At 42.7% G+C, this 19,671-nt stretch overlaps 2 protein-coding genes across 5 annotated transcripts in view; one reads left to right on the top strand and one right to left on the bottom strand.

Annotated features, from left to right (window-relative positions):
• LOC141178645 (uncharacterized) overlaps window positions 1-19,671 on the top strand; it is a 50,733-nt gene that overhangs the window by 15,579 nt on the left and 15,483 nt on the right. The window lies entirely within an intron of this gene.
• LOC141178644 (uncharacterized) overlaps window positions 5,358-19,671 on the bottom strand; it is a 1,052,471-nt gene continuing 1,038,157 nt past the window's right edge. For all 3 annotated transcript variants that reach the window (XM_073660534.1, XM_073660533.1, XM_073660535.1), the window contains exon 7: window positions 5,358-7,273. In XM_073660534.1, the coding sequence (XP_073516635.1) occupies window positions 5,601-7,273 (1,673 nt within the window). In that variant the 3' untranslated portion in view covers window positions 5,358-5,600. The remainder of the gene's footprint in view (window positions 7,274-19,671) is intronic.

Genomic DNA, 19,671 nt, shown 5'->3' with positions numbered 1-19,671 from the left:
CAATGGAGAGCCGATGGAGATTGGGGCGATGGCACCCCGCTCTCAGGAAAAAGACCGCAGGCTTTCTGAAGGCTTGTGCTTCTATTGCGGAAATTCTGGTCATTTTATTAAGAACTGTGTGCTTCGTATGAAGAAAGAAAAAAAAATGGTCAGTCATGCACGTATTGCCTGTTTAAATTCTAAGGGAGTATTCCTATCTGCCACTACTGCTGCTCAGGATGAATTAATTGAATTTTGGGTATTTGTGGATTGTGGTTCTACTCTGAATGTGATTGATGGGGGATTCTTGGAAAAACTTAGATTAGAACCTAAAACTTTGTCATCCCCTATTGCTGTGGTTTCTGTTGATGGCTCTCCCTTGAAGAGTGTTACTCATAAGGTCTGTGAATTTCCCCTCACTATTAATGGTATTCATCAAGAGAATTTGGATTTGGTGGTATTGGATAATTTGCCTTCTCCAGTAATATTGAGGTTACCCTGGTTAAAATTGCACAATCCTGTACTGGATTGGTCTACCAATGAAATTAAGTCCTGGAGCCCTAAGTGTTATGACAAGTGTTGTAACGGACGTATTGCTGCGGTGGAAAAAGGGGAATTACCTGTACCTATTCAGGATTTTTGGAGAGTTTTTTCTGAGGATGAGTCACAAATTTTGCCTCCCCATAGAGACTATGATTGTACCATTGAATTTGTCCCTGGAGTGACTCTTCCTAAAAGTCGTTTATTTAATCTTACTATTCCTGAGAGAAAGGCTTTGGAGGAATACATACAGACAAGCTTGGCCGCCGGTCACATTAGGCCTTCCAAGTCTCCTGTGGCTGTTGGATTTTTTTTTGTAAAAAAAAAAAAGATGGCGGTTTACGTCCTTGTTTGGACTTTCGTGAGATTAATAAAATTACTGTACGCAATCCTTACCCACTGCCATTGATTCCTGATTTATTTAACCGGTTAGTGGGGGCCAAGTGGTTCTCTAAAATTGATCTCCGGGGGGCATACAATTTGTTGCGCATGAAGGAGGGTGATGAATGGAAGACTGCTTTTAACACTCCTGTGGGTCATTTTGAGAATCTGGTGATGCCTTTTGGTCTTACCAATGCTCCAGCATTTTTTCAGAATCTTATTAATGACATCCTTAGACCTTTAATCGGCAAAAATGTGGTTGTGTATTTGGATGACATTCTGATTTATTCGCCTGATCTGGAGTCTCATTGGCGGAGCGTACGTGAGGTATTACAGTTATTAATGGACAATTCGCTTTTTGCTAAGCTGGAGAAATGTGAGTTCGCTGTACAGAGAATTAGTTTTTTGGGCTACATTATCTCCAGTGAAGGTTTTGAGATGGACCCGGTTAAAGTTCAAGCTGTGCAGGAATGGCCTAGGCCTATTGGTTTGAAATCGATACAGAGGTTTTTGGGTTTCGCCAATTATTACAGAAAATTCATAAAAAAAATTTCTATTATTGTCAAACCGCTGACCGATCTCACCAGGAAAGGTGCTAATGCGGTTCAGTGGACTTCTGAGGCCATTGAAGCTTTTGTGTTTCTAAAGGAGAGGTTCACCTCTGCTCCCATCCTTATGCAGCCTGTTGTGACTAAGCCGTTTTTGGTTGAGGTTGATGCTTCTTCGGTGGGGGTCGGTGCAGTGTTGTCTCAGGAAAACAAGGATGGAGTACATCCCTGTGCCTTTTTTTCAAAAAAATTTTCTGAGACTGAACTTAATTACGATATTGGTAATCGGGAATTGCTGGCGATTAAACTCGCATTTGAACACTGGCGTCACCTCTTGGAAGGTGCTGAATTTCCCATTCAGGTTTTCACTGATCATAAAAATCTGATCTATCTTGATGCTGCCAAGCGCTTGAATGCCCGTCAGGCTAGGTGGGCACTTTTTTTCTCGCGGTTTAATTTTTCCGTTACTTACATCCCGGGTACCAAGAATGTTAAAGCGGATGCTTTGTCTCGCAGCTTTTCTCCCATGGTCGGTGTTGAGGAGGAAGAGGAGAGCATTTTACAAGAAGGTGTTGTGATTGCTGCTTTGGACTCCGTTTTGGAGGATGAGATTCTTAAAGCTCAGGAGAATGCCCCATCTAACACTCCCCATGGGAGGTTGTTTGTGCCTAGGACCTTTAGGAGAGATTTGTTTGTTGAGTGTCATGAGTCTCGGTTGGCAGGTCATCCAGGAATTTCTGAGACCAAGAGACTTGTGGGTCGCAGTTTTTGGTGGCCTGGATGGCAGAAGGAAGTCATTAAGTGGGTGCGCCAATGTACTGTGTGTGCTAGATCCAAGTCTTCGCATGCTCCTGCTGCGGGGTTGCTTTGCCCTCTGGAGGTTCCTAGTGCACCTTGGACACATCTGGCTATGGACTTTATTACTGACCTTCCCCCCTCTGAAGGTTTCACGGTCATCTGGGTGATCGTGGACCGTTTTAGCAAGATGTGTTACTTGGTTCCCTTCATCAAACTGCCTTGCGCTAAGACACTCGCTAAGGCCTTTGTCAAGGAAATTGTCAGACTACATGGTGTTCCTACTGACATTGTTTCTGATAGGGGACCTCAGTTCGTGGCTCGTTTTTGGCGTGCCTTTTGTGACAGGTTGGGAGTTCATTTGTCGTTTTCATCCGGATATCATCCTGAGTCTAATGGCCAGACAGAAAGGAAGAACCAGGATGTTGAGCAGTTCTTGCGTTGTTTTGTGGCAGACAAGAGGGGTGGTCTGAGTTTCTGCCACTTGCTGAATTTGCTCTTAACAACCATACATCCTCTTCTGCTGGGTGTTCGCCTTTTTTTTGTTGTTCTGGGAGACATCCGTCTTTTGGGTCATTCTCCAAATTGGTTTCGGCTGTGCCTGAGGAGGAGAGTTTTTCCGGTAATTTGGAGAGAGTTTGGACGGATGTGCGTGGTAATCTTCAGGAGGCTAACAAAAAATCTAAGAGGTACTTTGATAGGAAACGGCAAGAGGTTTTGTTTGCTGTTGGTGACATGGTTTGGTTGTCCTCTAAGAATCTGCGATTGAGGATTCCTTCTAAAAAATTGGGTCCCAAGTTCGTAGGGCCCTTTAAGGTGCTTCAGATAGTTAACCAATCTGCTGTTAGGTTGGAGGTTCCTACGTCCTGGAAGATTAACCCGGTGTTTCATGTTTCTCTGTTGAAAAAAGCTGATGTGTCGGATGGTGACGCCTCTGCCACTGTTCCTCCGGTGGTGGAGGACGGGGAATATGAAATTTCCCGCATCCTAAATTCTAGACGGTATAGAGGGAGTTTGCAGTATCTCGTCGCTTGGAAGGGTTTCGGACCTGAGGATAACTCATGGGTGAGGGCGGATGATGTTTCTGCTTCCAGACTTGTCAGAGCGTTTCACAGGAGGTTTCCTGGTAAGCCTGGGCCTAGGGGATCCGGAGGATCCTCTTAGAAGAGGGGGTACTGTTAGAACTCTCCTGTTATTTTTTTTTTAGTTTGCTGGTCACATGACCATTTTTGCCTATTTAATCTGGCTCCGCCCTCCTGGCCTTGCTGGACTTCATTGTATTTACTACTCTTGAGCTAGCTTGGTGCTCTGTTGCCGTTCTCTGTTAGTTTTGCTAGGTCTTCTGACCTCTATGCGTTTTGTTGTGTGTTTGTCTTTGACTGCTACTATTTCTGCTAGGAGGCGTCCAACTTATCCCAGTCCCTAGTTCTTGTAGGGATCCCTCCCTCACATCTATAGGTCTTCGTACAGACTAGCCGAGGACTTTAGCGGGTCTGATCGCAGGATCAGGTTCCCCGTTACATCGTAGGGATCTAGTTTAGTTCTATTGTAGGGACAGATCTCCTGTCTTTCCTTAGTCCCTGTAGCAGATCATAACACATATACAGTTTCCTATAGCAATCATACTGCCCCTTGGGATTCATGCCCACACTTCTAGCACCAATTTGTGAGGGGTCAACTCTGTGGTAGGAGCTGGTTCACACAGGGATGCAGTCCGCAGGTTCAAACAAACTGGTGGTTTATTAAATGTCCATAAACCAGGAAGGAAACAAAAATATCTCAGCCTCTTTCAGGTTCCAAACAGAACAAAACATAAAATAACCAGTCCATACAGCACGCCCTCAATCGTTTAAATGCAGATGCCTTTCTCTGCCTTCAGCAAGATCTGAGCAGCACATGTAAGCCTGCTCACCTTGTACAACACACACAGACAGCCAGACTGAGACAGGCGCAGCTGTCTTAAATCAGGCCTTCCAAGACCTAAACTGGAGGTAAGTGAGCAGCTGATCCCACCTAGCTCTTTCAGCTGCTCGTAAAACCCGGCCCTCTAATCCGAGTACATTAAATACCTTTCAGCACTATGTGTGCTGGAGCCTGCTTTTCCGAGTCCTACATCACCAAGGCTTGGCATGTCGGGGACACATACCTCCCGTCCATGACCTGTTCGGCTGCAACCTTACAGTATTCATGGAATGTCTTAAGCTGTTGCTCAGATTCCATCCAGATTATTAAAATATTGTCAATGTAATAGTAGTAGGCAAGAGGCCTGATGGTACATGAGGACAAGAAGTCACTTTCAAGCTTGGCCATGAAAAGATTTGCATACTGTGGAGCCATTTTACTTCCCATTGCTGTACCAGTCTCATGTAGATATATGTTGTTATCAAATTCAAATAATTGTGGGTGAGGATGAATTTTGTAAGTTTCAAGACAAATGTGAAACAATCCTCCTTGTCTGTTTGCTTTCCCTCCCAATACCTTTTCTTTCTACCACTGTTAGGTTTCTGGGAAGTTCTACTTATTCCTTTTATTTTTGGTTCTCATTAGCTTGCCTTCTTTGCCCTATATGAATGTGTTTCTCACTAAGGGTTTTTCATATCTTACTTCACACTTTTCTTTCCCTTTATTGACAGTGTGTTGCGGCCTCCTCTCTGATACGAGAAACTCCTCAAATGCCTATTTAAGAGTTAGGTCCTAGTTTGTGTTTTTAGTTGTGCAGCTATGGCCTTTCTAGTCTGTACAGAGACCAGTAGGGTGTAGTCGCTGCATTCTCCTCTATGTGGGTTCTCCCGTGGCTATCAAGATGCACTTTCTAGTTAAAACATTTCTCACATTTTGAACATGAAAAAGGCTTCTCCCCTGTGTGACTTCACTGATGTTTCTTAAGAGATGATTTCCATGTAATATATTTCCCACACTCTGAACATGAAAAAGTTTCACCACTGTGTGACTTTTCTGATGTGTATTAAGAGTTGATTTCCGTGTAAAATGACGTGAGCCACAACACTGCTGGAACAGCACCAGCACGGGACCTGAGTATGAGTTTTTTTATTTTATCAAGGCCAAACATGAAGAAAGGGTTGTTCTAGTAGTGAACAACCCCTTTAACAAGATCCAATTTTCGGTTAAAACGTTTTCAACATTCTGAACATGAAAAAAGCTTCTCCTCTGTGTGATTTCTTTGAAGTTTATTAAGAATTGATTTCCAAGTAAAACATTTCCCACATTAAGAACAGGAAAAAAGCTTCTCACCTGTGTGACAGCTCAGTCTGGTGCTGAACAAAATTTGATTTCTGTATGAAATATTTCCTACATTCTGAACAATAAGAATATAATTTAAGGAAATAAAAAAGGCTTTTACCCTGTGTAACTTCTCTGGTGACTAATAAGAGATAATTTATCTACAAAACATTTCCCACATTCTGAACATGAAAAAGGCTTCTCCCCTGTGTGACTTATCTGATGTTTCTTAAGAGATGATTTCCGTGTAAAATATTTCCCACATTCTGAACATGAAAAAGGCTTCTCCCCTGTGTGACGTCTCTGATGTATAACAAGAGTTGATTTATCTGCAAAACATTTCCCACATTTTGAACATGAAAAAGGCTTCTCCCCTGTGTGACTTCTCTGATGTTTCTTAAGAGATGATTTCCGTGTAAAATATTTCTCACATTCTGAACATGAAAAACGCTTCACCCCTGTGTGACTTTTCTGATGTGTTTTAAGAGTTGATTTCCGTGTAAAATATATCTCACATTCTGAACATGAAAAAGGCTTCTTACCTGTGTGAGTTCTCTGATGTACATTAAGATGTGATTTCTGTACAAAACTTTTCCCACAATCTGAACATGAAAAAGGCTTCTCCCCTGTGTGGGTTCTCTGGTGCTTAACAAAATCTGATTTCTGGTTAAAACATTTCCCACATTCTGAACATGAAAAAGGCTTCTCCCCTGTGTGGATTCTCTGGTGCTTAACAAAATCTGATTTCTGGTTAAAACATTTCCCACATTCTGAACATGAAAAAGGCTTCTCCCCTGTGTGAGTTCTTTGATGTGTAAAAAGAGTTGATTTATCTAGAAAACATTTTCCACATTCTGAACATGAAAAAGGCATCTTCCCTGTGTGAGTTATCTGATGTCTGATAAGCTTTGATTTCTCTGTAAAACATTTTCCACATTCTGAACATGAAAATGGCTTCTCCCCTGTGTGAGTCCTCTGATGTGTATTAAGAGTTGATTTCTTTGCAAAACATTTCCCACATTCTGAACATGAAAATGGCTTCTCCCCTGTGTGAGTTCTCTGATGTGTGATGAGATGTGTTTTCTCTGTAAAAGATTTCTCACATTCTGAACATGAAAATGGCTTCCCGCTTCTGTGGATTCTCTGGTGGCTATCAAGATTTGTTTTCCATTTAAAACATTTCCCACATTCTGAACATGAAAAAGGCTTCTCCCCTGTGTGGGTTCTCTGGTGGCTATCAAGATTTGTTTTCCATTTAAAACATTTCCCACATTCTGAACATGAAAAAGGCTTCTCCCCTGTGTGGACTCTCTGGTGATTGAGAAGAGATATATTCTTCACAAAACATTTCCCACATTCTGAACATGAAAATGGCTTCTCCCCTGTGTGAATTCTCTGGTGACTAACAAGATCTGATTTCTGGTTAAAACATCTCCCACACTTGGAACAAGAAAATCTATTCTCTGCTGTGTGAATTTTTTGATGTTTAAGAAAAGACTTTTCGAGGGGAAAACGATTTCCATATTCTGAATGTGGAAATGGCTTTTTTGCTTTAGAAGCAATTAGTTTTTTAAAGCATATTTTGTGACTTTGATTTTCCTTAGTAGTCGGTAATGAATCAGAAGACAGGACCTGTTTCAAAGGATCAGATGACAGATCTTTGCTGTGAAGGGATGATGGTATATCTGGAGTAATGGCATTCACTTCAACTGTATAATGTGGGATCTCAAAATCATCTGATTTGAAAATTGAAGATGTCAGCTGTCCCTCTGATCTCCTGTTACAATCATCTGCCAAGAAGAAAGCAAATTATTATTTTTTAATAAAATATCCTTGACTTTTATATTTTTGAACATTTCTACTTAAACTGTCCGTAAAAATGGTAAGTTATGTAAAAAAAATTTAATTATTCACCAAGACACTGATAGTTCACAGTCTAATAGAAAACCTCATAGCATGAAGCAGTAGACCGTGGTTTTCAACTGATTGTTCATTCTGCCTGCCAAATATGGAATAAAAAGCCACCAAACAATGTTATGTAGGCAAAAATAATACCAATAAAAACTTCTATTCATCCCGCAAAAAACAAGCCCCCACTCAGATCCATCATCTGTCAATGGAAAAACAGAGGTTTCCACATTATTAGTGGCTCAAAGACTTTTGAAAAGCAACATGGCTTCCATAAACCAATCCAACAATATCTGCTCTCCCAAAGTCAAATCTCCCCCTCACTTCTGAGCCTTGCAGTGCGCCCAAACCACATTTAGCCTCCATGTATTTGGCATTACTATAGTGAGAAGAACTCACTTAATTGATGGTGTGTGTCTCCTGGAGCACAATCTGGACACTATGTGTTGGGTAATAAAATGGCAAATGTGCAATTTTCACTCTCTAACATCCACTGCGTGCTAATTTCTGGAAAGTGTCTGTGGAGTCAAAATAGTCACTACTCCTATAGATTAATTCACTGAGGGTTATAATTTCCAAAATTGAGTCACTTTATGGGGATTTCTACTGCTCTGGTTTTATGCCATTTTGTTATATTAGGGCTTCTGTAATTGTGTCCCATCTCCTCCGGGATCTGCTCCTGTGACGTCACTAGGAGCCGCCTTATTCATTCTGCAGGTGGCGCTGGTGATGGAGGAGACGTCAGAACCAGAAGCTCTGGGCGGCGCAGGCTCTGTCCAGCCACTAAGATTAGGGTGCCTGGGACCAGTAGTACCATCCAGTCTGGCAGTATGGGTGTGTGCTGTCCAGCTGGAGTAATCTGCTTCCTACTTCAGCCAATTGGAAAGCACCGCACCCTACTAAAGCTGGAAGCATATTGCCTCACCTCCCGGCTTGTGTATTTGTTTCCTGTTGTGACCCCGGCCTGTTTACTGACTACTGGTGTCTTATGATTTTGTATTTTCTCGGCCCTGCTGGTTCTGACCCGGCTACCTGACTATTCTTCTTGCCGTCTCACTCCACAGAACTGCAGGTAAGGCCACGGCTCCACTATCAGTATTTGTTCAGTATTCGGTCAGTATTTTTTCTCAGGAGTGGGAGCCAAAACAAGGTGAGGAACAATCAGAGAAAAGGTATAATAGAAACAAGTCACCAATTCTGCATTTATCACCCACTCCTGGTTTTGGCTCCCACTCCTGAGAAAATACTGACCAACTAATGATAGTGGGGCCGTGGCCTTACACCGTGGCCCAAGCCTTGAGGTCTCTGTGTAAGTCCAGATATATGTGTAGGGGTTAACTCCTTTACCCCCCCAAAGCCTGTTTTCACCTTCATGACCAGTCCAAATTTTACAATTCTGACAAGTATTACTTTATGAGGTAATAACTGTGGAACTGACAAATAAAAACTGGAAAATGCCACTGCTCCTTCACACGCGGCAAGTTCAGTCGCAGGCAAGCCACCGGCCGGGGCTCCCTGCGTGCTCATGCCGCCAGCTCCACATCCAAGTAATCAGCACTGACAGCTTCAAGCATCGGACATCAAAACGCCGACGCAACGAGTTATTGCGGACCTTCTCACATAGATCCCGCTGCTCGTCTCTCGTGGACTGTCAGTCAGGAATGTTAATGGACGGTAATTAACTTCTAACTTGCATACAAGCATCGGGCAATAAAACGCTGACACAGTGAGTTATTGCGGACCTTCTCACATAGGTCCCACTGCTCGTCTCTCGTGGACTGTCAGTCAGGAATGTTAATGGACGGTAAGTAACTTCTAAATTGCATACAAGCTCTAAACACATGGTGTGTATGGTGTATATGCAAAATCGTCTATGTCCATGTAAACCTCATTGGTTATATATATATATATATATATATATATATATATATATTTTTTATCGGTTTATATGCAAATTTTTCTTCATTTGTGCGGTCACTGGATTGATTATATATGATATAGCATAACCAGTGAGGTATTGTTTTTTGATATACAGATTGCTATTATATGGCTATTAAACTGCATTGATGTCATTTATACAGTCTAGATTGACCAATACGGATCAGACTGCAGGATCCTCCACAACATATATCTGGATCACTTTTTGTTAGTAAAATATTAGTTGTGGACACTTTAGGTTTGCTCCTAATTGGTCATCATTTATGGTACACTGAAGTGGGTATTTTTTGGGCATTTTCCAGTTTTTATTTGGCAATTCAAGTATTCATCAATCCAGGGATGTTGGTTGTCACTAGCTGCTGACATACTTGATACAATGACACACTAGTTAGCGCGGGTGTCTCTCTCGTTTACCCTTTTTTCCATTGGTAAATATCTCTGGAACGCTTCCAAGGATCCCACTGATTCTGAGATTTTTTTTCGTAACATATTATACTTCATGATTGTGGTAAAATTTCTTCAATATGACTTGTGTTTATTTGTTTAAAAAAAATGGAAATTTAACGTAAATTTTGTAAATTTAGCAATTTTCAAACTTAATTTTTATGCCCTTAAATCACAGTTGTAAACAAAATTTTCCATATGTCTACATTACATCAGCACAATTTTTGATTTTTTTTTTTGTAAGCAAGTTATAAGGATTAAAAGTTGTCCAGCGATTTCTCATTTTTCCAACAAAATTTACAAAACCATTTTTTTTAGTGACCACATCACATTTGAAGTGACTTTGGGGGTCTATATGACAGAAAATACCTAATAGTGACACCATTCTAAAAACTGCAACCCTCAAGGTGCTCAAAACCACATTCAAGAAATTTAGTAACCCTTCCGATGCTTCACAGGAATTAATGGAATGGAAAGAAAAAATTAACATTTAACTTTTTTTCACAAAAATTTAAATTTAGACCCAATTTTTTTTATTTTCACAAAGGTATCAGGAGAAAATGGACCCCAAAATTTGTTGTGCATTTCCTCCTGAGCACGCTTGTGGAGACACTGGGTCTTCCGTGGGCATAATACTACTCAAACCACACAGGGTGAAGGTTAAACTGTGTGGCAATACTTTATTGAACAGTCCCAGCAAACACACAAGATGGTGCAAAATTACGCAGTCTCACCCATTCGCTGGCTCACTGGGAATAGAGCAACTGCGACTTTGGGACTTCCAGAGACAACTACCTCAACCAGTGGCCCCCGCTTTTTTGCGGGCACCCACAGAGCGGAGGTAGCAGCAAGTTTAGGAAGCTGACAGTCCATTGAGGTACGTTGCAAGGAGGCCCGAAGATCCCACCCTGGCTTTCTCCAAACATATCCATGGATCCAGGTGACCGGATGGTCCCAATCTGGGTTTCTCCGGGTGTATCCATGAGTTCCAGGTGACCGGATGGTCCCAACCTGGCTAACCCAAACATATCCATTGGACCAGGTGACCGGAGGGTCACAATCCTGGCCTTCCCCAAACGTCTCCATGGGACCAGGCGATCAGATGGTCCCAACCTGGCGTCTCAGAACATATCCACGGGACCAGGTGACCGGATGGTCACAAACCTGGTTACCTCAAACATTTCCATAGGGTCAGTGATGGTCAATGGAGCAGATCTGTATCCTTACAGCCAGGGCAGTGTTCCCTTAGGCTAGATTCCTGAAGAATCTAAATCTGTGTCCCTCTGGATGGAGCCATGCTACCAAGCTGCTGCCCTGAAGAGTCTCTCTGATACTTCCTGCAGCACCATAGAAATAGCTTTTTATTTATACATCTGTGGCTCAGGTCATCATTCACAGGTCAGGGGGGAAGGTGCAGGGCTCATGTCTCATTGTTTGAGCATTTAATCAATTTCCATAACTTATACATTTGTGCTCTGTGAGTCAACAAGCCACAGGGTCCACACAAAGGTTAATCAACATATTTAGCAAATATTCATTGTTCACAGATCAAGAGAAGTCAACATTCAGACTTATGACAAAAGTCCATGTTTCTTGTTCCACCCGAAGAAAGAAAAACACATTTCTTCAAAAGTCAACGCACACACACACAATAGTGTAGTTCTTCTGGCCCAACAAATCTAGTCGTCTTGCTAATTAAAATAAGAAGCTGTGTCCTCACAACGCCCATACCCCATTTGTGGAGGAGAACCACTGTTTGGGCTCGGAAGGGAAGGAGCGCTATTTGACTTTTTAAATGTAAAATTTGTTGGAATAATTAGCAGATGCCATGTTGTGTTTGGAGAGCCCCTAAAGTGCCTAAACAGTGGAAACCCCCACAAGTGACACCATTCTGGAACCTAGACCCTCAGGGGAATTTATCTAGAAGTATGGTAAGAACCTTGGACTCCCAAGGACTTCACAGAAAAATCTAATTTTTCCCCACAAAAATGTTTTTTAGCCCCAAATTTTGCATTTTCACAAGGGTAAGAGGAAAAATGCAACCATACAATTTGTTTTGCAATTTCTTCTGAGTATGCAGACACCCCATATGTGGATAAAAACTACCGTTTGGGCGCACGGCAGGGCTCAGAAAGGAAGAGTGACTTTTGGAACGCAGACTTTGATGGGAATGGTCCTCAGGTGTAATATTGCGTTTGGAAAGCCCCTGATGTGCCTAAACGGAGGAAAACCACCACAAGTGACCCCATGTTGGAAACTAGACCCCCTCAAGGAATTTATCAGATGTGTGGTGAGCACCTTCAACCCACAGGTGCTTCACAGAAGTTTATAATCTTGAGCCGTAAAAATAAAAAAAAATCAAATTTTTCCCACAAAAATGTTTTTTTTAGCCATACAATTTGTTGAACAATTTCTTCTGAGTAAATCGATACCCAATATGTGGACGAAATCTCCCGTTTGGGCGCACGGCAGGGCTTGGAAGGGAAGGAGTGCCATTTGACTTTTTGAATGCAAAATTTGCTGGATTAGTGGACGCTATGTCGCGTTTGGAGAGCCCCTGATGTGTCTAAACAGTGGAAACCCCACAAGTGACCCCATTTTGGAAACTAGACCCCTCAAGAAATGTATCTAAATATGTGGGGAGCACCTTGAACCCCCAGGTGCTTCACAGAAGTTTATACCGTTGCGTTTTTTTAAAATTTTAGCCCCCAATTTTTATTTTCAGAAAGGGTAACAGGAGAAAAAGGACCCCAAATTTGTTGTGCAATTTCTTCTGAGTACAATTATACCCCATATGTGGTCGAAAACTACTTTTAAGACACAGTGTAAGGCCATGGCCCCACTATCAGTATTCGGTCAGTATTTTTTCTCAGGAGTGGGAGCCAAACCAGGAGAGGGTGATAAATGCAGAATTGGTGACTTGTTTTTCTATTATACCTTTTCTATAATTGTTCCTCACCTGGTTTTGGATCCCACTCCTGAGAAAAATACTGACTGAATACTGACCGAATACTGATAATGGGGCCGTGGCTCAGAAGGGAAGAAGCGCCATATTGGAGTTCAGATTTTGTTGGACTGGTTTGAGGGCACATTGGCAGAACCCCTGCGGTGCCAGAACAACAGAACCCCAGCTTAAGAGACCCCATGTTACAAATGACGCCACTCAATGAATTCATCTAGGGGTGCAGTTGTTAATATGATCACTGCACCCCTATATAGGGGTGCCTACATTGGGCAGAGAAGAAAAACAATTACATTTTTACCACCCAAATTTTGTTTTAGTAGCAGATATTACATTTTCACACTAGGAATTGGGTAAAAATGGCACCAATATTTATCCCACAATTTCTGCTTAACCCCTTAAGCCCCGCGGGTGGTTTGCACGTTAATGACCGGGCCAATTTTTACAATTCTGACCACTGTCACTTTATGAGGTAATTACTCTGGAACGCTTCAACGGATCCCCCTGATTCTGAGATTGTTTTTTCGTGACATATTGTACTTCATGATTGTGGAAAAATTTCTTCGATATCACTTGCGTTTATTTGTGAAAAAAACGGAAATTTGGCGAAAATTTTGAAAATTTTGCAATTTTCAAAATTTGAATTTTTAAGCCCTGAAATCAGAGCGATATGTCACACAAAAGAGTTAATAAATAACATTTCCCACATGTCTACTTTACATCAGCACAATTTTGGAACCAAAATTTTTTTTTGTTAGGGAGCTATAAGGGTTAAAAGTTGACCAGCGATTTCTCATTTTTCCAACAAAATTTACAAAACCATTTTTTTAGGGACCACATCACATTTGAAGTCATTTTGAGAGGTCTTTATGACAGAAAATACCCAAAAGTGACACCATTCTAAAAACTGCACCCCTCAAGGTGCTCAAAACCACATTCAAGAACTTTATTAACCCTTCAGGTGCTTCACAGGAATTTTTTGAATGTGGAAGAAAAAAATTAACATTTAACTTTTTTCACAAAAATGTTACTTTAGACCCAATTTTTTTTATTTTCACAGGGGTAACAATAAAAAATGGACCCCAAAATTTGTTGTGCAATTTCCCCTGGGCACGCAGATACCCAATATTTGGGGAAAAAACACTGTTTGGGCGCACAGCAGGGCTCGGAAGGGAAGGAGCGCCATTTGACTTTTTGATTGTAAAATTTGCTTGAATAATTAGCGGACGCCATGTTGTGTTTGAAGAGCCCATGTGTGCCCAAACTTTGGAGCTCCCCCACAAGTGACCCCATTTTGGAAACTAGACCCCCCAAGGCACCTTTCTAGATGCATAGTGAGCACTTGGAACCCCCAGGTGCTTCACAAATTGATTCGTAACAATGAAAAAGTGAAAAAAAAAAACACTTTTTCATTTTTATGAATCAATTTGTGAAGCACCTGAGGGTTCCAAGTGCTCACAATGCATCTAGATAGGTGCCTTGGGGGGTCTAGTTTCCGAAATGGGGTCACTTGTGGGGGAGCTCCAATGTTTGGGCACACAGCGGCTCTCCAAACGCAACATGGTGTCGCTAACAATTTGAGACGATTTTCCGTTAAATTTGTTAGAGGACACCATGTTGCATTTAGAGAGTCCCTGTGTGCCCAAACATTGGAGCTCCCCCACAAATGACCCCATTTTGGAAACTAGACCCCCCAAGGCACCTATCTAGATGCATAGTGAGCACTTGGAACCACCAAGTGCTTCACAAATTGATTCATAAAAATGGAAAAGTGTTTTTTTTTTCACTTTTTCATTGTTACTAATCAATTTGTGAAGCACCTGGGGGTTCCAAGTGCTCACTATGCATCTAGATAGGTGCCTTGGGTGGTCTAGTTTCCAAAATGGGGTCACTTGTGGGGGAGCTCCAATATTTGGGCACACAGCGGCTCTCTAAATGCAACATGGTGTCCGCTAACAAATTTAACGCAAAATTGGCTCAAATTGTTAGCGACACCATGTTGTGTTTGGAGAGCTGCTGTGTGCCCAAACATTGGAGCTCCCCCACAAGTGACCCCATTTTGGAAACTAGACCCCCCAAGGCACCTATCTAGATGCATAGTGAGCACTTGGAACCCCCAGGTGCTTCACAAATTGATTAGTAACAATGAAAAAGTGAAAAAAAAAACACTTTTTCATTTTTATGAATCAATTTGTGAAGCACCTGGGGGTTCCAACTGCTCACTATGCATCTAGATAGGTGCCTTGGGGGGTCTAGTTTCCAAAATGGGGTCACTTGTGGGGGAGCTCCAATGTTTGGGCACACAGGGACTCTCTAAATGCAACATGGTATCCGCTAACAAATTGAATGGAAAATCGGCTCAAATTGTTAGCGGACGCCACATTGCGTTTGGAGAGCCCCTCTGTGCCCAAACTTTGGAGCTCCCCCACAAGTGACCCCATTTTGGAAACTAGACCCCCCAAGGCACCTTTCTAGATGCATAGTGAGCACTTGGAACCCCCAGGTGCTTCACAAATTGATTCGTAATAATGAAAAAGTGAAAAAAAAAACCCTTTTTCATTTTTACGAATCAATTTGTGAAGCACCTAGGGGTTCCAAGTGCTCACTATGCATCTAGATAGGTGCCTTGGGGGGTCTAGTTTCCAAAATGGGGTCACTTGTGGGGGAGCTCCAATGTTTGGGCACACAGGGACTCTCTAAATGCAACATGGTATCCGCTAACAAATTGAATGGAAAATCGGCTCAAATTGTTAGCGGACGCCACATTGCGTTTGGAGAGCCCCTCTGTGCCCAAACTTTGGAGCTCCCCCACAAGTGACCCCATTTTGGAAACTAGACCCCCCAAGGCACCTTTCTAGATGCATAGTGAGCACTTGGAACCCCCAGGTGCTTCACAAATTGATTCGTAATAATGAAAAAGTGAAAAAAAAAACACTTTTTCATTTTTATGAATCAATTTGTGAAGCACCTGGGGTTCCAAGTGCTCACTATGCATCTAGATAGGTGCCTTGGGGGGTCTAGTTTCCAAAATGGGGTCTCTTGTGGGGGAGCTCCAATGTTTGGGCACACAGGGACTCTCCAAATGCAACATGATATCCGCTAACAATTTGAGCCGACAATTTGTTAGCGGATATCATGTTGCATTTGGAGAGTCCCTGTGTGCCCAAACATTGGAGCTCCCCCACAAGTGACCCCATTTTGGAAACTAGACCCCCCAAGGCACCTATCTAGATTCATAGTGAGCACTTGGAACCCCAGGTGCTTCACAAATTGATTCATAAAAATGAAAAAGTGTTTTTTTTTTCACTTTTTCATTTTTACGAATCAATTTGTGAAGCACCTGGGGGTTCCAAGTGCTCACTATGCATCTAGAAAGGTGCCTTGGGGGGTCTAGTTTCCAAAATGGGGTCACTTGTGGGGGAGCTCCAAAGTTTGGGCACAGAGGGGCTCTCCAAACGCAATGTGGTGTCCGCTAACAATTTGAGCCGATTTTCCATTCAATTTGTTAGCGGATACCATGTTGCATTTAGAGAGTCCCTGTGTGCCCAAACATTGGAGCTCCCCCACAAGTGACCCCATTTTGGAAACTAGACCCCCCAAGGCACCTATCTAGATTCATAGTGAGCACTTGGAACCCCAGGTGCTTCACAAATTGATTCATAAAAATGAAAAAGTGTTTTTTTTTTCACTTTTTCATTTTTACGAATCAATTTGTGAAGCACCTGAGGGTTCCAAGTGCTCACTATGCATCTAGATAGGTGCCTTGGGGGGTCTAGTTTCCAAAATGGGGTCACTTGTGGGGGAGCTCCAATGTTTGGGCACACAGGGGCTCTCCAAACGCAACATGGCGTCCGCTAACAATTTGAGCCGATTTTCCATTCAATTTGTTAGCGGACACCATGTCGCGTTTGGAGAGCCCGTGATGTGCCTAAACAGTGGAGCTCCCCCACAAGTGTCCCCATTTTGGAAACTATACCCCTCAAGGATTTTATTAAGGTGTATAGTGAACATTTTGGACCCAGAGGTACAGCACATTATTTGTTTACATTAGGTCATCATATTGAATAAGTTGTCATTATTCTTGAGCGCAAGTGCTCGCTACTTGAGTTTGCATCGGGTACTCAGGTATGCACCATGTACAGCGTGTGCTCGAGTGACATGCTCGAGTCCCTGCTCCGCATGTTTCACAGTTATTAGACACCCAAAAAAAACATGCGGGGATCGCTCGTGCATGGCAGGCAATCCCCGTAAAGTTTTTTGGCCGCGAAGCATATGGGGCAGAGACTCGAGCGTGTCACTCAAATACCCACGATACTCAATGCATACCAGAGCACCCGATGCAAACTCAAGTAGCAAGCACTTGCTCTCAACACTAGTCGCCATATCGTCATCTTTTTTTCTTACTTTTGAAAAAAATCCCAACCCCAGCCCTAACCCTAGCACAACCCTAGCCCCAGCACAACCCTAGCTCTTGCACAACCCTAGCCCCAGCACAACCCTAGCCCCAGCACAACCCTAGCCCCAAACCCAGCCCTAACCCTAGCCCAATCCTAACCCAAGAGTTTATTTTTGACGCCGTTCCTTGTGCGGTATATGTGATTAGACGACTTTATTCTTCGGGTCGGTGCGATTACAGCAATGCCAGAATCATATGGGGTTTTTATGACTGACAGCTGTCACACACTAAAAGACGCATTTTTTGTAAAATCTAGTTTTTGCATCGCCATATTTTGAGAGCTATAATTTTTCCAGATTTTGGCAGACAGTCATGTGACGGCTCGTTTTTTGCGGGATGACTTGACGTTGTTATTGGTGCCATTTTCAGGCACGTGACATTTTTTGATCGCTTTCTATTCCGATTTTTGGGAGGCAGAATAAACAAAAACCAACAATTCAGGAATTGTTTTTTTTTTTTTTTTTTTATTCTGTTCCGCGTGTGGTAAAATTGATGAGGTAGCTTTACTCTTCGGGTCAGTACGTTTACAGCGGTACCACATTTGTATCATTTTTCTATGTTTTGGCGCTTATACACAATAAAAGCTATTTTATAGAAAAAAATATTTTTTAGTATCGCTTTATTCTGAGAGCTATAACTTTTTTATTTTTCGGCTGATGGAGCTGTATGGCAGCTTGTTTTTTGCGGGACGAGATGACGTTTTCAGCGGTATCATTTTTATTTATATGCGTCTTTTTGATCGCGTGTTATTCCACTTTTTGTTCGGCGGTATGGTGATAAAGCATTGTTTGTTGCTTCGTTTTTTTTTTTTTTTTTTTACCGTGTTCACTGAAGGGGTTAACCAGTGGGACAGTTTTATAGGTCAGGTTGTTCCGGACGCGGCGATACCAAATATGTGTACTTTTATTGTTTTTTTTTAATTTTTTTTATAATAATATTTATTGATGGGTGCATTATATTTTTATTTTTGGTGTATTATTTTTTTAATTTTTTTATAATATTTTTGCACATTTTTTTTATTTTTATTTTTTCACTTTCACACAGTTTATATACTTTATTACTTTGTCCCACTCTGGGACTTTCACTTTTTTTTTTCTGATCGCCTGCATGGCACAGGAATGGAGCACCATCCCTATGCCATGAAGGCTGTCAGAAGTGCACAGTGTGAAGATTGCTTGGAGATGCACTGCGCATGTCCAAGCAATCTTCCTGCTCTCTGGTGACCCGGATGTTGTCATGACGACATCGGGTCGTCATGGCAACACCCGGGAAGCCTTTGCAGACTGCGCTGGAAGCCGGAAGAGGAGGTGAGTATCGCCGATCACCTCCCCTTGCCCCCGCAATGCCGCGATCGACTTCGATCGACTTCGATCGCAGCATCGCGGGGGTTAATGTGCTGGGAGCACATAGTACCGGGTGTCAGCTGTGACAATCAGCTGACACCCGGCGGCGATCGCGCCCGCACAGCCTGTGTGCGCGCGCGATCGCGATGACGTACTAATACGGGTCTGGCTCTTAAGTCCCAGGGCACAGACGCGTATTAGTACGTCAGATGTTATTAAGGGGTTAAGGCTATGTGCCCACGATGCAGAAATGAAGCAGAAAATTTGTGCATCTCCCTGACAGAAAAAACGCATGCGGATTGTACATGTGTTTTTCCTGCGGAATACATGCGGATTCACATGTGTTTCCGCATGCGGATTGACAAGCGCTTTCCACGCGATTTTAGCATCACTTGGAAAGTGCTTGACAACCAGGTCACACTATATAAATCCATGCAAACGGCATGGATTTATATAGTGTGACCTTTAGAATGGTTAAAAATAAAAAAATAAACCTATACTTACCTTCCGATGGCGTGGGGTGTGCTGCTGCGCTCATTCCTGGCTGCCGGGATATCGCGAGACACTGCACTGAAGAGCCTGCGGTCACATGACTGTGATGTCACCGCAGGTCCTTCAGTTCAACGCGATCTGCTCGCAAGCACAGGGAAGGAGACCGGGGGCGGTCAGAAGGTGAATATAATCTTTATTTTTTATTTTATTCTTTTTTTACAGATTCTATGGTACCCAGGTCTGGATGAGAGTGTCCTCTCCTCCAGACTTGGGTACCATCCGCACATTAGAACGCGCCAATTACCCAAGTACAGATGCAGTCTTGCGGAATTGGCGCGTTCTAATGTAAGTCAATGGCGGCGAAAACGCCGCATTTCCGCAAAATTAATGGACATGCTGCGGATTTTTGAGCGCAGCATAAACGCTGCGGAAAAATCCGCAGCATGGGCACAGCACATGCGGATTATCATTGGGGAACATTGCTGCCCTTCTACCATGTGTTTTTAATGCGTTTCCGCAGCTGCAAAAATGCAGCGGAAACGCATTAAAAACGCATCGTGGGCACACAGCCCAATGTAGAAATACCCCATATGTGGCTGTACAGTACAGCTTAGCCATACGGCGAGACTCGGGAGGGACGGAGCG

Source organism: Phyllobates terribilis, unplaced genomic scaffold (assembly GCF_046119375.1).
Source record: "Phyllobates terribilis strain yellow unplaced genomic scaffold, ASM4611937v1 Scaffold_29__1_contigs__length_15306474, whole genome shotgun sequence".
Classification (NCBI taxonomy): domain Eukaryota; kingdom Metazoa; phylum Chordata; class Amphibia; order Anura; family Dendrobatidae; genus Phyllobates; species Phyllobates terribilis.
The sequence above is the reverse complement of the archived record's forward strand: the minus strand, read 5'-3'. Positions and strand labels throughout refer to the sequence as shown.